At 39.2% G+C, this 21,019-nt stretch overlaps 1 protein-coding gene across 4 annotated transcripts in view; it reads right to left on the reverse strand.

Moving 5' to 3' along the window:
• PCSK5 (proprotein convertase subtilisin/kexin type 5) overlaps positions 1-21,019 on the reverse strand; it is a 457,779-nt gene that overhangs the window by 266,166 nt on the left and 170,594 nt on the right. For all 4 annotated transcript variants that reach the window (XM_072837738.1, XM_072837739.1, XM_072837740.1 and 1 more), the window contains exon 8: positions 4,133-4,345. In XM_072837738.1, coding sequence (XP_072693839.1) covers positions 4,133-4,345 — 213 coding nt within the window. The remainder of the gene's footprint in view (positions 1-4,132; positions 4,346-21,019) is intronic.

Here is a 21,019-nt window from a genome sequence, read left to right on the forward strand (position 1 = left end):
TCAGCTCAGGCTCTGGGAAGGAACAAGGCAAAGACTTCAACCTCACATAATTTCCAATCTAGTGTGCAAAACAGACAGTCAGCAAACATGTAATGTACTAAGCAGCTCTAACTAAGGGCAGGAGAAAGAAAACTCCAGAAGATCAAAGAGGCCAGGGGGAGGGGAGTGCCACAATTTTAGGGGAGGTGAGAAAGAAAATCTTCCCCCGTAAATGAAGTGGTATCTGGAGATACAGTGCCTTAACAGACGACATTTGTCACACAGAGCACCCTGGCTTGAACGTCACACAAAAGGCATAACCCGGAGGAGCTCAGTGCTGACACTGGGCCCCAGGAACCAGCCATCCAGACTGGCAAAGAGCTTTAGGTTTCTGCAAGAGGACTGATGGTCTTAGGGGATTATGAAATCTTATGGCATGAAAATTAAATCTGCCAAGTAGTGAAAAATAATGGACACCTATATATTCAAAAATATATATATTTATATATTTTTATTATATATTTATATTATTTTATTTATATTTATTATTGATTATATATTTAGAATTTATCCACTTTTAGTATATACACTAAATAGAATATTTATAGAATTTTAGAACATATATATTCTTATATAACTTACATGTAAATAAATCTATATTTTTATAAAATATACATATATTTTTTAAAAGATTATTTATTTATTCATGATAGAGAGAGAGAGAGAGAGAGGCAGGCAGAGACAAAGGCAGAGGGAGAAGCAGGCTCCATGTCAGGAGCCCGTTGCAGGACTCGATCCCGGGACTCCAGGATCATGCCCTGGGCCAAAGGCAGGTGCTAAACCGCTGAGCCACCCAGGGATCCCTGTTTTTTGTTTTAATCACTGTGAAAAGAACCCAAACAGTTAAGAGCAGCACCATTCTTTCAGAGAGCCTCCATAGTGGATGTCCTTGAAAAGTATCCAGAGCATGACCACATACTGGTTATAAGATGGCCTTGAGTCTCCATTCTGACTTTGGTGGAAATCCAGGCTCTACCACTTACTGCTTAGGTTTCTTTTACCCTTTTAAGCATTAGTTTCTTCATCTATAAAGTGAGGACAATACCTAGTTGTCCTGTGTAGAGTTCTGAGGATACTATGAGATAATGCATTTAATGAGCACAGTCCAGTTCCTGGCACTAATTAGAAGAATGAAAAAAAGGCCACATTTATGGCCTGCTAAGAGGACTGTGAACATATGACATATTCCACATCGAATAGGATGTATGCAATATTATTAATGAAAACATGATCTGATCATATGACTTCATGGATATCAGTCATTTCAACTGATTGCTCTTTAGCTTACAGGGGAGCTTCTTATTGTAGTAATCTTGATACTTTGGATGTGCTCCATTTGCTGAAAAGAGATACAAGGCCATCACTGAACTGAATCTATTAAAGCATGAATGAAATACCACGGTTCACAGCTGTACTAATAGCAGTGGCAGGAAACCAAGAGACAGAGATCTGGCTGGTTTTGAAACCCAGGGCAAGGTTTTCCTGTTTGCATACCATGAAAAGACATTCTGTTGGGGACAAGTAAAATTTATTCAACAGAAGTGCTTTTCCAGAAGCAGAGATAACTTTCTTCTCTCCTGAATCCTCAGCATCTGCCTGGTTCAAATCACGAAGGTGCTCTCCAAATAAGAAATGACAACTGTGCTCTCCCAAAGAAGCTGCATATGGCACAAGGAAATGAATGGCCAAGGGAGGAGAGCCCCAGAACGAAGGGAGACATACACCACCATGCCTGCAACACTCAATCACAATGCCATGGACAGGAAGCGGGGCATCTCCGAGGGGCCAAGGGCATGTGGTTCAGAGCCTGGTGAAGGAAAGGTCCCAGACATAACACAGGATTATCTGTCATTCTGACATCTAGATGGAAAAAGGGGTCAGCTGGACCATGAGAGGCTGATGTCATTGCCAACTCTACTCACGTTCAACTGTTAACATGCTCGCGATCAAAGTGCCTTTCTTGATAGGGTAGGTGGTACAGATTGCAGTATTTTCTAGGTTGGAAATATGGAGGTGCAAGGAGTTCCAATTCTTTACAACAGTTGGAAAGATGGCCGGCCTGGCCTCCCAGGATGCAGAAAGCCACCCCGACCTCAGGGACACTCCTGAGTGGCTCTTTGCACCAGTGTGGTATGAGGACCTCATGAGATGTCCAGCATCTCATCTCCATCAAAAATCCATGAGGCTGGAGAGGATTCTACTTGCCTTTTATAGATGCCCAAACCCAGACTCTGTGAGGTTCCCTGAAACAGCTACCAAATTTCCTCTCCCATTTATGGTGATCTAGAGATTCAGGCAAAAATAAAGAGATTCTAAGAGCTGGAGGAGAAAAATTACTACTGTGAAAATAGGAGACAGAGATCAAATAGAAGGTAGAGACAAGTATGAGTTAAATATCTAAAGTGGGTTAGTAAAGGTTCTGGTATCAGAAAGAGCAAGTAGGGAAAAAGTGAAGTCTATGACTGGATCTACCCAGTGAATGGATCGTTCTGTCCTCCCCTGGGAGAATACTAAATTGCCACCTGTCACTGGGGGGCGGGAGGTGTCACAGGAGCTACCACAGCATCAGAACACGATGAGGGCCCGGGAAGGTCAAATCTAGGGAGTAAATCTCACCTAAGGATTTTGAGGTCCCTCTCTCCACACTGTGTTCTCCCATCCAGGACCCGGAAAAATCTCTTTTGAGATTTTGCCTGCTGGATCATATATTTCTCTTAAGAAAGGCATTTATGGAACTTCACAATACCCTGTCGATGGCAACCATCCCACAAGCAAAAAGAGGAGTAAATGGGCAGGGTTGCTTTGAAGCCATGGCCAGTTTGCCTTCAGACTTGAGAGGTATAGAAAGAGAACTCTTCTTATTCCAGAGAGTTCCATCAGGATTTTTACAGTGCAGAACTAACAGATGCCACTCAGTTTTAGTGGACTGTGATGCTGAGTACTGAGAGATAAGCAAATTTGAGAGCAGAAGGGGTGCTCCTAAATTACAACAATGTCATAACGAGGGTAAAATATCATGGAACATCACTTTCCCATTATGAAAGCCAGGAAATTGTGAAACTTGTCATTTCTGTATTTTTTTTCCTTTTACTTTTTACTTTGTAAAATTTTACTTTGTATTACAGGATTATGTGTACTGATGAATGATGGAGGTACTTAAAGCTGGATTCATGTAACATGTTTTTTTAATACAGTTATTGTGGGGGGAATTAGAGAAAGATGGGGCAGATGGGATATGTATACGGGTAGGCGATTTCTAATTAAATCAACACAAAAAATGTAACTAAAGAAGCTAATAAAAAGTTACTGGAATCAAGAAGAACCAAATGGATGTGGATTACATGAAGGGAGTAATATTCTATCACCTGTATTTCCACTGCTGCATAAATGTCAGATGTGACCCAAATTTGCATGAGTCTCTAAGACTCGAGAGCAAGGTCTTAGCTAAATACTAAAAAGTATCAAGCAAAGCAGCTTAGCTCCATTTGAGAAAGACAGCCTGTGACAGTTTATAAAACTATGATCAAGAAAAGAGCAAAGCACAAAAGTGTTTGGAATTTAGCATCAGAGGCACATGGCTGGGCATCCCAAAAGCCAGACTTTTCTTGATGGGTCAAGTAGTGTGCAAAGCACTTCTTCATTATTTTTTAATTACTCTACAAGCTATATAATCCTAAATGCTCACACTTTACAGGTAAGGATGTTGAGACAGAAAAAGTAAGTAATGTGTCTAAAGTTACCCAGCTTATAATAAATAGTTCAACAGTAAACAAAACACACGTAGTCTGGTCCTGCGACCTGAACTCTTCATCAGTTTGCTGTCTGCACAGAGAGCAGGGCGCATAGGAACTGAAGCTTATTCATGTCTATGACCACATCCAATGCTGGAATGTACTGATCCAGACAAGCTTTTTCAATGAATTGGCAATAGAATGACATGTAAAAATACATGGACTGAGCAACTGGCTAACTTCCATCTATTACTCGTCTATTTCCACATATTACTTGTGCATATCAGTTTATGGTTCTTCCTCTGTGTGTCACAGTGAAAGATAAATGAATAAACCACGACAGACACTCAAATGTTACATACTATTTTCTTATCGTACGATTCTCCGCTGCTGTATGTGGTGGCCAGCGTGGATGAACACTCTTCCAAGTACCAAGGCTTCTTTCCACTCTCGGCTGTGCTGCTGATGGAAATGGTGTAGATGCTGTTGGTGTAGCCATCACAGGAACAGTGGTCTTTGCTCCTTCCACCGTTTCCTGAGGCCCAGACAAAAACAGAGCCAAGGCCTCTCCGCCCCTGTTCAGAAACAGAAAAAGTTAAATGATAGAAGACACAGATCATAGACTCCAGATGCAGAGCGGATCACTATCAACAGGGCACATCAAATATTTGTAGGAGGGGTATGGTGCTGTTTTAGTAATATGCAGGATTTAAGCTGGTTTTTTTTTTTTTTTTTTTGAGGTTAGAGGAGTTGCTTTTATTATATTATTTTTATTTAGAGAGAGAAAGAAAGAGTGAGCAGGAGGGAGAGGCAGAAGAAGAGGGAGAGAATCTTAAATAGACTCCATGCTGAGTGTGGAGCCTGACCCAGGGCTCTATCTCATGACCCTGAAATCATGACTTGAGCAGAAATCAAGAGTTGGTAGCTCAACTGACTCAGCCACCCAGGTTCCCCAAGAGGAGTAGTTCTTAGAAACTAAAATAATCTGGATGTAATGTATAGTCTAGTGACTAGAGTCAATAATACTGTATTGTTTATTTGAAAGTTGCTAATAGATCTTAAAAGTTCTCATTACTAGAAAAAAAATGTAACTATGCTATGCTTCATGAGGGATTTTTTTTTTCCATGAGGGATGTTAAACTAGACTCACTGTGGTACTCATTTCACAATATATACAAATATCAAAGCATTATTTTATACACATGAATATAAAAGTATATGTCAATTATCTCCCAATAAAAAAAACCCCTAAAATAATCTCTTTCACATGTCATAGCCATAGACGTAATGAGAGCACCAATGATGACAATAATAGGGTTAACATTCATCAAGTACCCACCAGGGACCAGGCACAATTATAATTGTTTTACATGAATCAGACTGAACTCTTCCAACTACCCTTGAGAATGGTACAAGGTTTGTTCCCATTATACAGAGGAAGACTTGAGCTACAGAAATTAAGAAACATTCCCAAGGTCATATGGCTAGGAAATGGAAGGACAAAATTTGAACTCACATGGCCAGACCCCAGAGTTGGAATATTATCAGTATATTCCAACTATATAGTATTATCTATAATTACTATAGACCTATAAAATTATAGAACTCTTTATCCACGTGAAATGGGTGCTTTTATGCTTCCTCGGGTGACATATGAGCAAGAGGAGGTGTGGAGACCTTATGTAATTTATCCTTAGATCTCATCATTGGTGAGGAGCAAAATGAGGGATTATGTGCCTTCCAGAGCTATGTCTCTGCTATGTATGGCATGGACACTAATTATGAAGGATGTTAATGGAAGCTACCAGAAATAAAAGAATTTCAAGATTAAGTACGCTTGGGAAACTCTAAGTTGAGCAAAATGAAACAGGTTCCCCTATTGGATAACTTAATAAATGATTGCTCAATGCAAAATTCTAAGGGAGGAACAATCTGATGTTTTTTTCCAAACGTATTTGATGGTGGATACCTTCTTCAACCAGATCCATGAAACTTTTCTTACAATGCTAGGAGATAAGGTTACATTCTTTATGTGAAAACTTGGCATACACTCGCTGAGTTTCCTGAGGTCATAAAATAATTAAGGAGAAGAAGCAAAGTAGAACATAGATGTACTGAAGCATAATAACTATTTGGTTGCATAAGATAAAATCTTCAGAAGAAAAGAGAGAAGTTCACCAAAGTGAAGTGTATTTCTCTGAATAGTGACAGCTGAATCCCTCAGAAATTGTGCCTTTTTAAAACTAGAAGTCACATCGAATGACACATAGGCCAAATCTATCCTTTGGTAATTAAAGAGTGAGAACCAAAGTCACTAGCTGGTGACGGCTAAACCTCTTTCTTGCTTCGAGGCTTTTTGGTCTCAGGTGGAGGGAAAGTATTTGGGATGCTGTCTTGGAATTTCTGGTAAAAGAGCCAAGGAAAAAGAGACAACAAAGAATTTGAAATATCCTTGATAAACTGTCTCTGACCTTGAAACCTCAAGGAACAGAATATTTATGACACAATTTGACCTGAACATAGATTTCTTTTTGTCTTTCAATGTGGAAAAATGCAATATGATCACACAGGAATGGGAAAAATTCGTGAAGAGAGAAGGAGAGAAAGCTCTGGATGCTACTGCCACCAGACAGCTGGGTCTGGTTTACCATCCTTCAGTTTCTCACCAAAATATTCATGAAATGTACAGAAGGATGCAAAAATCACTAAGCCATCATAAATGAAGGATTTTGTTCAATGCTTTGTAAGTATCTAGAAATAATTATTCCTCACTCTGGTGTGGATGGCCAGATTGAGAAACTCCGGTGACTGACTCAAATAGCCTCACCTCAGAGACAGAATATCATAGCCAGAGAAGGAAGCGTCCAATTCACCACCAACATGTACCCTCTCTATCACATGCCGAAGGGCTGTGTCGTTGGCAAAAAGCATGGTCACATTGGAGCTTTACCTGACAGGTCAACAGAACACATGATATAATACAACCCCCCCCCCCCCCCCCGCCAGTTTAAGCGGCACCGTAACAGATAATAGATTAAGAACCATAAAACTGTGACAAAGCACGTATGGCACGATCACATTCATATACCTATACAAAATTAGGGCTGTGTGCCTATGTACAAAATTTGGTGAAAAGATCTTTAAAACATACTTGATCTTAAAGGAGTATTTGCTAAAGTATTTAGAAGGTATTTTTATGTTTACAAGGTAATTATAAATGGAGGATACAAAATGATATGATATGGTCGCAGTTTAGGAAAAAAAAAACGTATGTGGGCCTGTGTGTGTGTGTGCGTGCACACGCGTATACATGGAAAGAAGTTAATGTGTATAAAGTTATATGACTAAAGTTATCGTAAAGTGACAATGTAACAGAACTTATTTTGCTTGGTAAGATTAGAAAAGATTTCTTTTTTCTTTTTCATACCATCCTTCTATGACCATATATGATTTTTATAAAAAGAAACAAACACATTTATTCCCCTCTTAAGAGGGAAAACACAGGGCCAATTCTTAAGAGAGATTTTTTACTTTATGATTAAGAGGGTTTTACACTCGAAAGATTCATTGTGTATGAAAAACAGCAGAAACTAACATTTATAGAAACTTGTCATGTGTCAAGCACCATACACACGTTATTTTGCACAATTCAAGTCTATACCATCATTTTACAGATGCGTAAACAGGAGCTCAGAAATGCTCACGACTGCCAGAGCCAGAGCTTGAAATCCAACTGGAGCTAAAGCCTATGCCCTTAACCCTTAACAATAATCTTTTTTTTTTTTGGGGGGGGGGGCAGGCAAAGAGAAGGCTGGTGATTGCTGTACTATTTTTAGCCAAAGCTCCAGTGTCTTCATTGAAGTTTGGTCTTAGAATCTAAGAGCAGACCAGCTTCCAAGTTCTCTCCAGACCTGATGTCACGATCAAAATGAGAAAGAAAGAAAGCATGCATAGTCCTGAGCATTCTCAGGGAGAAGGAAGTAGGTTCAGATGCAAAATTCCACCTAGAAATCCCAACCTGACCAGGAATCCCTCAGAAGTAGGAGCACAGATCATTCTATCATGGAAGCATCCAGAGAGGACACCACTGTAAAGGAACTATAACATTATCATGGAGTCCTTTGGAGATCCACTGGGTTGAAAGAACAGTGGATTGCCACTGTCTTGGAAATGTCCTTCCAGATAGAGGTGACATCCTTCTATCAAACATAATTTGAGGGAATTATTTTACAGCTGGCCATGGTGAAGGAAACTTCAAAGGACAGTATGAGATTGATAACCACCCAACCCCCTTAGGATGGAAGGAACCTGAGGTGTGGGGGTCATTGGAACCGAAAACAGGCTAGCAGAAGTTGAGAAATAATCAGGGGACATACCAACCCAAGGGGCCAGGGGAACATGTACTAAGACCTCAGTCTCTTTCTCTTTCTCTCCCATCTCTCTCCCAGAAGACAGAGGAACTGAGATCCCAGGGGGATCAGTATCCCTGAGCATGTTGCTTGTGGAAAGAAGGGGAGAAGGGATCTGGAGAATCTCATAGGAGACACCTGGCATTGTTCTTAAGGTATGTCATGTCTCCTCCCCTTTAAACTCTTATGGTGACACTTTAACTCCCAATGTGACTGTATTAAATACAGTGAAGATACAGCAAGAAGGTGGCATTTCTTAAGCTGAGGAGAGGGGCATCACCAGAACCCAACCCTGCTGGCACCTTGATCATGGACTTCCGGACTTCCAGCCTCCAGATTTTGAGAGAATACATTTCTGCTATCAAGCCACCCAGTCTGATATTCCGTTATGGCAGCCTGAGCTGACTAATACAAGGGTAGAGGGGGAGACAAAGGGTGGCCTGCCCCCCATGGAGGCGAGAGAATATATAGATGCTGCCGCCGCACTATCCACCAGGCATTCTGACCTTTACGCATGTGTGTATAGTTTATGATTAAAGTCCCAGAAATAAACTAATTTGTGGGTTAAAAACACCATAAAGATCTATGCTAAAGATCTATGGGGTTAATCTGAAACAATTAACAATTCAAAGATTTATTTACTACAGATGCACAGCAGATTCCCATTAGTGTGCAATATTCAGAAAAATCAAAACATATGTGGTAAAAGAAAATCTGGACATTTCTCCAAAATTCAGAGTAATTTCAGAATTGAATCTTAATGTGGGCTGTAGGGAGAAGGGAAGGTGGGCAGAGTAGAATAAAGAGAAAAGACTCTTGAGGCACATATCTTCCCAAAGTGTATGGAATGATATTTTCTAGTTTGGTTAAGTATTGTGATTGCAACTGGTTATTTAAATATGGCTTTGGATGAAAAAAAGAAAAAAAATCTTCCAATTAAATTGGGTGCTAAGTTAAAAGTTGGTAAACTCAAGGCAAAACATTTTGTGAAATCCATAGAAAATCCATCTGACCAAATGCTATTTTTTTCCATTGTGTACTTAATTGTACATGTGTTTCTTTTCATGTATGCCTTACAAAAATCAACTTATAATACCCCATAATTGTATAACTAACGGCTAGAAAGGAACTGGATTTTCTTGTGGTTCCAGAGGTGAGAAAAGGCTACCTTATGCTGCATTACCAATTAAATCTTACACCTCAGGCTAGGTTTTGAGGTTTGATGGAACCAAATTTCTTTCTTTAAAATGGTGTGATAATTCTTTAGCCAATGCAGTTAGGTTTTGATATTTTAATATTACTTTCTTTCCCATATCGCCTAGAAAATATTCTTAAAGGGGCATGCATAAGTGACCAGAGACTCCTGAAATTTACAAAAAAAAAAAGTGGCTGGACACTGTGCTGGTGCTTTCACAAATATGAGTTGATTTAGGGCAACACCAGCAAGTAAGATATGTATTTTACAGATTAGAAAACTGAGTAATGCTAAGTAATATGTAAGCCATCAGAATTTGGAGGAGACAGGGGACTGAGGTCCCAACAAATCTGATCAGAAGACATGTATCTGTATGTGCCAACATGAAGAGACAGGACGATACAACACATGATGGGTAGGATGAGGAATGTTCCTTTATCTGCGATGTCTTCCATAGCCTGTGTGCCCAATTACCAAAACCCCTACAACACTCCAATCTTTTTTCGATATTTGTTCTTTTGGTGAGAAAAGAGCACCACCCTCTAAGGAAGCTCTTCTAAACCTCGATCACAGATAAAGGGGATTCAGGCCAGAAGAGGCAGAGGAAAGACAAAGATAGCCACAATATTCGGTAGCTGAGATATGAAGAAAGAGCTGTTCATTTTTTTTTAAAACAAAATCAATCATCTTTTTAACAAAATCAATCTTATTCTTTAATGGAGCAGGTTCATTAGCAGAAATAGGTCTGGTCTAGAAACATAATAGGCAAGACAGCAACAACACACTTCTGAAAGGTATTTGTAGCACTCCCACAAAATCTTCCAATATTCTAAAATATATATTGCTTTTTAAAGCTAATAACTCTTTGACTCTGGGGCACCTGGGTGGCTCAGTCGGTCATGATCCCAGAGTCCTGGTATTGAGCCCATGCTGGGTTTCCTGCTCAACGGGGAGTCTGCTTCTCCCTCTCCTTCTGCCTCTGCCCCTCCAGAGGTATGGTCATTTTCTCTCTCAAACAAATAAAATCTTAAAAAAAAATAATCCTTTGAAGCATTATCATCAGTAGGCTAGATGATTCACATAAAAACAAAAACTTCTTAAAGGTGATCTATAATGTAATCCAAAAAGAAATACAATACATAACTGAGAACAAATCAGAAGCGGATGGTCACACAACTTCCAATGCCTTGGAGACAATTCTGGTTGAAGTTGGTGGGACAAAGTCTTTGGGAATGCACCAAGAGAATGCAGCCATGGTGCAGATTCAGTAAGATGTCTTTGGGAAAGCCTGGGATTTGTTTCTCTAATCAGTTCACTGGGGCAAGATGGGGACTGCGGTAGGGAAACTCAATACAGTTGACCCTTGAACAACTACACGAATCCACTCATATGTAATTTTTTTATATAAATACAGTACAACAGTGTAAATGTACCTTCCCTTCCTTACTATTTTCTTTTCTCTAGCTTACTTTATTGTAATTCAACAGTATATAATACATATAACATACAAAATGTATGTAATTGTGTGTTATCGGTAAGACTGCTGGTCAAGTAGTTAAGTCTTGGGAGAGTCAAAAGTTACACGTGGAGTTTTGACTTTGCAGAGGGTCAGTGTCCCTCATCTCTACATTGTTCAAGGGTCAGCTGTAAATGAGACTCATTTGAACCCAGGGTATCAAGTGAGCTACTCCCCACCAAAACACAAGGGAATCGAAGAAGACAGATAGTGAGATACTCTTAAAGAGTAAAATGAGATGTGTTCTTTGAGGGTTAGAAATCTATAGGTTAAGGGCTATTTAGGGCTATTTTGTCAGAAACAATCCTATGCCAAAATGGTAACTTTGTCAGTAGTGACTGTGGTGTCTTCCTTCACCCAGAAAATATGCACGTGCAACCCTTATTTCTATGATCTACTTACTCCGCAAGTCAGAGTGTCTGACATAAAGAGTATACAGGTTTCACTTAATTCTACTTCTCAGAATATTTTATTATTGTGCTCTAAGGATTATTAAGTTAAACAGAGGAACTATTTGAAGTATTTTTAAATCAGTTCATTCATTCATTCATTCATTCATTCATGAGGGACAGAGAGAGAGGCAGAGACACAGGCAGAGGGAGAAGCAGGCTCCTTGTAGGGAGCCTGATGGGGGACTTGATCCTGGGGTTCTGGGATCTGAGTCAAAGGCAGACGCTCAACCACTGAGCCACCCGGGTACCCAACTATTTGAAGTATTTAAAAACCAAACCATCATCAATGATGGTTTATTTGGTAATTTGAGTGCAGCCATCAGCTCCTAATTCCTCTAATCTCCAAGCAAAAGTTCTAGGATTGAAAATACTTAACAGTGCTTCCCAAAGATGATTTCAACAGATAGCCAACAAATAAGAGTGTCCTCCAGCAACACCTGTTGATGGTCAACTCTCCTTTGGCCCCAGTGCCTCCCCACACTGATATTCTTAATCTTTCCACACCTGCTGTAGCTTGTCCACTGCCCAAATTACCATATAGCCCTAACTTGAATTTGGAGGAAGGACCGTCAAAACATCCATAGACTGACTTACAAAAAGTACTCCGTGGGCAGCTCTTCACTATTCTCATTCTATGCTACTTACCCTGTCCAAGCATGGTTGATGATTGAAAAAGACTGAAAATACACATACAGTTATTTTTTTTAAAGTACTAAAAGTGAGGTGGAGAAGCCTTTTGTGAATGGTAAGCTGTTTCTCCCCATTTTTGTCTTCCTACCTTTTCTTGTGTCATAAGACTTCACCCTCTCTTCCCCTCCATGTCAGCCTCACCCACCTTTTCCACTCCCCATCAAACTTTCTTCTGATTTGCTGTGTACACAACTGGTAGCTAAGCCATGTATCTTAAGCATTTTTCCATGTTCTGTAGGTTTTTTAATACATTGAAAATATCCGATGTAGTTATTAGCAATCATATTAGTTTTACCATGCACAAATGAAAAGCCATTTTATATGCATCACAAACATACCAAGCGTAGTCAACTTCCCTTTATGAAGGAATAGAGAACTCAATCTGTGATCATGGAATCAACTATTGGCGACAATAGATGCAAGCAAATCTGGCGAAATGATAAATACGTTTACACTTAAAAGCTACATTTGGGGTCTTTTTGCAACATTGTTCATGTTCTAGTACCTGAATGAGCAGCATTATGTCTTTAATTCAGGGAACCTAAAGGTAACTTTATTTGTTTTCTAAAAGGACACTTGGAATAAATAAAGGGCCAAAACTAGCATAAAAATTAATCAATTCTGTAAATGCAAAACTCCCTTAGACTCAGGTTCCTGATAAAAAGCTAGATTTATGTTTATCACGTAAACAGAAAACAATTTTTAAAAAACGAGCTGCTTATCTGCCAGAATATAAATTCAATATAACTTCAACTCACAAAACAAACAAAGAAACAAACAAAACAAAACAAAAAACAAAACTTCAACTCACTAAAGGCCTGGTAGGACCAATCCTGTCCTGGAGCTGCCTTTTCTTCAGGAGGTTGACACTGAGGATTTGTACAAATAATACAGCTTCTGACACTTTATCACCACAGTACACAATGGTGTGACCCTTGGCTCCCAATGACAGTATTACAACAGTGTAGATTTCTTTTACTTTATTTGCAAAGTATAACTGCAAGAAGAAAATCAATCTTTCATGGAGAAAAGGCAGACTATCTAGCAGGAACTAAAAACCAGGTACATTTACTAATGGAAATAAATATGCTTTCAAGAGAAGTATTTTATTCCTATTATCCTTTAGATATTCTGTACATTTAAGAATTTTTATAATGCAAATGTGGAGTGGAATAATGAGCTATGGATATTACTTAGAACTGGACACATAAGAGGTTCAGACGTTGAAATTTTAAATTCTTCTATCAGAAAACTAAGGAGATGAAGGTCGCAGAGCCAATTAGTAGCAGAGCTAGAACCAGATGGGTCCATTCCCACCTCGACTGAAACGCTCATGCCCAATGACTAGTACTGCCATGGGGTGTTTCTAAAAGTACATAATAACATGGTTTAGGGAAACCTGCTTAACAATAGTGTACTGGACAAAACAAAACAAACTTTTCTCTTCCTGCCTTATCTTATCTGCCAAATCAACAATTCCCAAATAATTGTCTATTAATATTTTCTCTATGGTCAATTCATAATGGTCAATCCTTCATTTTTTTTCTCAGGCCTTATCTTTCTTACTGACTCACTGAACCTCAGCAAATCCAAGTTATTATTTACTTCTCTTCACTCCCACAGCCTCCAAGATTGGAGTCCTATTCAAGCTGTTTTCCCAGGACCTTAGGATCTTGAATACTGGCTGGGAGGAGGAACATGCAAATCAGGTTTCTCAATTCTTCATTCCAAGCAGCTATAACAATACATGCAAATCTTATATGCTCTCTGAAATAATCACAGTCAATACTTAACAGCACCAATGCAGCCATTTCAGGTACACCTACTATCCCAGCATTCCCATTTTGGGGAGAAAAAGAAGACCTACATAAGAAAAGTTTCTATATCTTGGATCATCCCAGAGCAAAAGCAAAATCAGGCTCAGGACTGTTTCAGGAGAGATAGGTTTATGAAACTGAGGACATTGATGATATTAACGTTCATTACCTATTATGAAACTGCCCAGAAAGATACCACACCTTTAAATTTCTGTTAAAGGAGTAAAATTTGAAAGATTCCTTTCACAGAGGAAAAAAATATTTACTATGAACAGGGGCATGAATGGAATTTATTGTAAATGTTTGGAAAGGTGTTTGGAAAGGAGACAAGGGATACTCTAGCAGTAATGAAAAAAGTGCATACGTGGGGTGCCTGGGTGGCTCAGTTGGTTAGGCATCTGCCTTCAACTCAGGTCATAATACCAGGGTCCTGGGATCCTGAGGACTCCCTGCTCAGTAGGGGTGTCTGCTTCTCCCTCTCCTTATGCCTCTCCCCTTGCTCGTGCTCTCTCTCTCAAATAAATAAAAATATTCAAAAAACAGAAAAGGAAAGGTATATATTCTTCTCTATATTAGCTTACAGAATGCCTCGCTATGGTGGACTGGTCCCAAATGCCAGCTCAACTCAGAGACAGCAAGCAAGCTGTTCCTCTCCAAAGCTCACCGGTGGGTCTGAACATCACAGGCCATGAAATAACTTCATGAAATAACCACGTTGGTCTTTTGTGAAGCAGCCCATAACATTTCTGAAATAAAGAAAATCAGTCCTTCACAGTTTCTTCCCATAAACACAATCCTAACTTCACTGAAAGCAAATCACACTTCTGCTAAGATTACACTTGATATCAAGCTTGTATTATTTACAAGATCCTGTGGTGGGTACTCTGGGGTCCTTAAAGATGCATCAAGCGTGGCCCTTCCTCTGAGGAGAAGACCAGCAGTAGGTCTGAGCACTGCATTTGTCTGTCATGAAGACAGACGGCTCCACAAAATAGGCATTATCAGTCTTTCCTTTGGGAAGCAGAAGCTCTGATAACTTAGCCACTTGACCCAGGTCAAAACACTGGAGGGAAACCAAAAAGATTTCAACCCGGCTCCCTGTGAATTTCAGGTCAGTACTTTCTACATTGTCACAGCTTGTGCCCAGGGAGGCGGATCAAGAGACAATACAGTGAAGTTCAGCATATGCCAAGTCAGTTTGCTCCAATGATGTTTCCCAGGACTTCAGAGAAGAGAGCATCCACTTCCATGACCATAACTACAGCTACCGTTAGCAGAGAGTGAATATGCACAGCCAGACCCATGACAGGAGTGGATTCACACAGCCTGGTGGTGAAGAAGTGGCCAAGGGAGAGCCACATTCATGCTTCTTAATGGTCAGGTTACCTACTCTGCGAAGACTCAGCTTCCAAATCTTTTTTTTTTTTTCTTCCCCGGGGCTCCAAATGCACGGTGCGGGCACCAGGGAAGCCTTGTGGACAACCTAACATGGGAGCCCGGAGCCTGGGGTGGACGCAGGCAAGGTCGGGCCAGGGGGAGAAGCCTCCCTGCGGGCGGTGACTTCCTTTGAAGACCATTGTTATGCCTAACCCAAGTGGCTAGAATTCATAGTAATCATAATGTTTACCATCCTGAATATTAAATTTGATTGTTTTCCTCCTACAGAGGGGACTGTAAGCTCAGGTCAAGGGAACAAAATCTGCTATAAAAGTGTACACACTTTAAAATCATTTGATATTATCAACTCACTTCAATTTATCCTTGTTTATTTCACAGTGGCCTTTTTTATCATGGCCACTGCCAAGTTATGTTAAAGAACATTTCTATCACCTTTCTTAAATTTATGCTCTGAATCACAGAAATGCAGGTTTGGTACGGACTTTAACTTGACCTATCCAATCCCTGTATGACATCCAGACTATACTAGAATGGTAAGGGCTTCATGTCCTCCCCGATATGTCACTATATATAGAACAAAATGAGCAAAAAGAGAAAAACGATGGCTACTGATATCTGGTTAATCCATAAGGAGAACAGAGGGAATTAGAATGGCATTTGCTAAAGTTAGTATAAACTACTTACAGAGTGAATCTCTAAACTAAAACTGAAAACAATGTGACAATAAATAAATGACATTTGCAATTTACACAAGGCTAGGAGAGATTAGTGCTCCTTTCTATGCAAATATATCACAGTTCACAATAACCCAGGAATCTAAAACTGATACTTAGATGGCAGATAACTTTGTTAAGATTATAGAATGTGAAACCACATCACGTATATATATATATTTATATTTATAAAGACAAATAATTCTGTTTCCAAAATGGAAAATGTTAGATTGAGTCCATTTGGCAAATCACTTCTTAGCTTTGTTACAGCCCTAAGGACACAGAGTTCCACCAGGATATAGTTAGATACTAATGGAGGATTATTAAACAAACTCCAGTTAAAGTCAATTGTGATTAAGTGGAACCAATATTAAATAAACTCCTTTGTCTATCTTTGCCTATCCATATACCATTCCAAAGTTTTAAAACGTTTGCCAACTAATTCAACAGCAATCTGTCATTTATTAAAATGCGAACTGGTACCAAGCCTGCTACAGCTGGATGTGTATCAGACAGAAATATATTCTTCCCAAGTGGAATTGGTTAATTTTATTATGATTATTATTACCGCGTTTATTATACAAGCTCATTATACCTTTTCTCTCCCCTTCTGGTGAACATATGCCTTTAATTTAAGCATTGGAGGAATGTGTGTATGTGCACATGTGTGTATATAAGGGACAGTGTATGACTGTAAAGCAACTCTGTTTTCAGCAAGTATTCCAAATATCCAATCAGGTATAAAATCTGGTAAACTGAAAAGGAAATAGATGATAGGAAGGGGATATACTAATCAGAGACTTCATAAAAGACTCTACAGCCAGGCATGCACTGTATAGTTGTTCATTAAATGTCCTGGTTTCCATCTGGAGTTCCTGAGAAGAACAGAGAAAGGATGGGAATGAAGGGAGATGAGGGGCCAATGATTCAGATTTCACCTAATTTTGTTTCCCCATCTTTGATATTGATTCTGCTATGAATACATTGGAATGCTTTCATTGATAATCCCCAAGCCTGAAAAACTCAAAGAAAAATGATCTGAAATTGAAAGTATACCAGTAGATAGCACAGTAAAGAAAATTCTAGAATCTGTGCTCCTATAATACGTGCAATGAGGTACATGATTTCTCCAGATAAAAGAGTAAGATAAATGCCAAATTAGTGCTTGATATGTAGAAGGGACTTGAGAAATATTTCTCGGTAAAATAATAAGGGAAGTACTGGTAATCTGAGTATAGGATTTTCTGACTACAAAAAAAACCCCCGAAAAGATTCAGTCCCAATTTTTGCTTGTTTCCCGAAGGATGTTATAAAATACCCTTGTCAGGAAATTGTGAAAACCTGTCAATGCATGAGATGCCTGCTGACGAATGTAAAAATGCACCCAATATTAATTAAGTTTAATAACCCAAATGGGGCAAAAAAAGAGGATTGTAAGGCAACTATACTGAAAACAAAAGTTTTATAATTGTATGCTGTGTAGTCTGTCCTTATTGCTTACGAGATTCTAGAAACTGAGGGGTCTTGAGGAATTTGCTTGGCACTTTATTTAGAACATTTATTCATCATTACACAGTGAGCTTCCCAAAGACAACAACTGAGTGTTACTCATCTTTCACTACTACCTAGCAAAGTACCTAGAATATTGATAATCACACAGTGAATGTCTCCTGAATGCAATCAGGAATAAAAAAAAAGAATAAAGACTCTATCAAAGAAAACTTCAGGCAGTTAGCTTCTTATTCTGATATCAAACCTCGGGTCACTTATATCTAAAACACTGTCAACTGACTTACTTGTTTTGTAAAATCATTTTCCTATTTAGAACTTCCTGGGCAGACAAAGCAAAGAGTTTTCCCCAAAGGAAGGCTTTGCCAGTCATAACCAAGGAGCCAGGCCATATGTTTACCATGGTGACAGGACATGTAATCGTGTCAGTTTGAATGAGAGTAAGGTATAAATGGTCCTTTCCTTTGATGACATGCAAGATTTTGATTCTGAGATCGCTGGAAAGATTGTGAGAGACCTTTGTGCCCTATTAAGAAGCTTAGACTATTCCTTGTTGGTCCTAGGGAGAAGTGGTAAGTTTTAAAGAGAAGACAAATGACAAGATTTACATAAAAAAAATACTTCTTTGGCTGCAGCATTCATACTGAATTGAAATTTGAAGCTCAAGCCAGGAGGATGGAAGCTTCGGAAGGATGCTATGGTTCCAGTTTGTGTGAGAGATGCTGGTTCTAATTGTGAGGACAAGGGGACACATTCCATAGACTTAGGAAGTAAGACAGGAAAGAAAGATGTACTGGATGAGTAGCCTGAGGAAAAGAAGAAATCATCCATTTTAGGAAGGTAGATAGGATGACCCATAGTGACATCAACCAGTAAAAAAAAAAAAAAAAATACAAATGTCGGTAAAAACCATTCAACCAAATTGCTTCCAGTTCTAATGTTCTGATTCAAAAGGCCTAATAGGTTTAGCTGAACTTTTGTAAAGCAATTCCAAACAGTTTAAAATGAAATTAAATTTAACACCAATTCAAAATGAGTCACAAAAATAGAAGTTTTTCTGTGGTTAAAGTTTAGAACATTAAGTAAATCAAGTTACACACAGTTCTTTACTGTGGAACTTCTCAAAACCTTTAATATGCTTTTAAGTTTTGAAAGGGAGCATATAAGAAGTGGTGTTTCTCAAGTCTCCTTGATAGCAAAATCCTTCACCCATCCCTTTTTGGGCATTTTATTAATTAGTGTTTTACAGAATAGACTTCAGCAAATATTCCCTTGGATATGCTGTCCCATTTATTTTGGCCATTCCTTAATAATAATCTCAAGACTGTAGATTTACCTTCTTTAAAGATGACTCAGAACTATGAAATGGATTAATCCACTAACCTAGAAATTTTGGACAATTAAGACTTTTTAGAGTATTCTGCACGATTAATTAGTATTTCACTTTTATTACCCTGGCCTTTTTAGAAGTGATAATGATTAAGACTCAAGACATAATTAGAGACTTTACAACGTTCCAGAAACTCTGCTGCATATTTTACAGGCATTAATCGCATAATCCTCACAACAGTCCTATAAAGTAATTACTAGCATTTAGCTCCATTTTATAGAGGAACAAACTGATTCTCAGAGAGGCTAATTAACTTGAACATGGTAAAAATGTACTGAAACCCACTGGAGAGTCAGAACCTGTAGTCTGTGTGCATTAATCACCAGAATACACCATGTATGTTAGTAACTCATTTCCATATTATTAATAAAAAAACAATGCAAGTGTGATCCTTATATAAATTCACTCAGTATATGTAGCAAACTGGCATGGAATTCACTCACACAGTCGTTCACTCATCACTAAACAGATACTATTTTAGGTACTTGGGATATAGCACAGAGCAAAACGCTCCATTTGGGGGTCTTTATAGAGGAAACAATTCATCCACAAGACAGGAAAATACACTAAATAGAAAGAGTGAGGGGTTCTGAAGGGTTGGAGCGTGTGTATTTGATTGGGGACCAGAAGAAGCAGGCAGTTTTCCTTGCGAGGAGGGATCAGAAAAGAGCCCTGGGTTTTACATAAGAAAGTCACTGTGGTCTTGACATGAACAGCTTCTGGGCTGTGAGGGGTCAGGGTTCTGATGAGTGGCTTCAAGAGACAATGGAAAAAGAGCTTGTAGAGGACAAGTATGAACCACGGTATCAAAGAGGGAGGGAAAAAGAAATGAATCAGTAATTGGAAAAACCGAAGAAGACTGCAGAGAGTCTCACTTCTCTCTTCTGAGAAAGAACTGACAGGAGGTGGATGGCAGTCACACAGACAAGAGGCAAGTTTAGTTGATGATGAGAGAAGAGAGAACTGATCGAGCCATGTCTTTAGGGAGGCGAGAGGCTAAGGCATCCAGTGAGGAAATGGAGGAGGTGGGTTTAGGTAGAAGGTGAGAAATTAATTCACCACAGTAACAGGAGAAAAGCTCCGATGTGTGGTCACGGACGATACAAGGAAGTCAGATGCACCAAATAAAGTGGAAATGATGACAAAGTAGTGTATTAGATTTCTTTGAGGCTCACATTCTGACTTTAGTTCTGCTGGATACTTGTGTTCTATAAAATTGGTGAGAACAGGATTTATCTTATGTGACCATCGTGAAGATTAAAAGTTATCTATTTTGGGGATCCCTGGGTGGCGCAGCGGTTTGGCGCCTGCCTTTGGCCCAGGGCGCGATCCTGGAGACCCGGGATCGAATCCCACGTCGGGCTCCCGGTGCATGGAGCCTGCTTCTCCCTCTGCCTATGTCTCTGCCTCTCTCTCTCTCTCTCTCTGTATGACTATCATAAATAAATAAAAATTAAAAAAAAAAAAAAGTTATCTATTTTGGATCTCAGAGGAGTGACCATCCTCTAAGAGACTGGCAAATGTTAAGTGTTTTAGTATCATTACTATTATTACGATTATTATTATTACTATCATCATCATCCATCATCATCAATTGTACACCACTCAAATTATGTCCCTCTAATTCCTGCAATTAATTTTATAGCTCCTAAGCATTAAATAAATTGCAATTTCTGGGGGAAAAGAGCAAACTGTCAATGGTAACATGGTTTGTTCAACATAGGTTCGTCTAATGTGATGCTGGCACCTTAATTCTGAAGGTTATAAATCGAATCAATTCTGATTTTGTTAGTCTTTGAAAAGAGTGTTACATTTTACTGAACCAAATGCTTATCTTATAGTAAACAAATAGGGAGCATTTTGAAATCCAATATTTGCTACGTTTTTTGATTAGCAAGCAGAAAGAATGGACATGATCAATACCTGGATTCCGTGAGCAAAATATATTTCCTTTGTGAAAATCTGTCTTGATACGTAGGCTTTTCCCTCCTGCCACACCCCTTGCTACTTGTCCTGATGTTGCTGCCACCCTCCCCTGGCTTATCACCAACTCTTCCCTGGACCATTTCAATCTTCCATAGGAGGAATCCTCCCTGCCCCTCTCCCAGAGAGTCCATTTCCTGTACAGCAGCAAGCTCTGAAAATTTTGTGTCCCTGCAG

Source organism: Canis lupus, chromosome 1 (genome assembly GCF_048164855.1).
Source record: "Canis lupus baileyi chromosome 1, mCanLup2.hap1, whole genome shotgun sequence".
NCBI classification, from domain to species: Eukaryota; Metazoa; Chordata; class Mammalia; order Carnivora; family Canidae; genus Canis; species Canis lupus.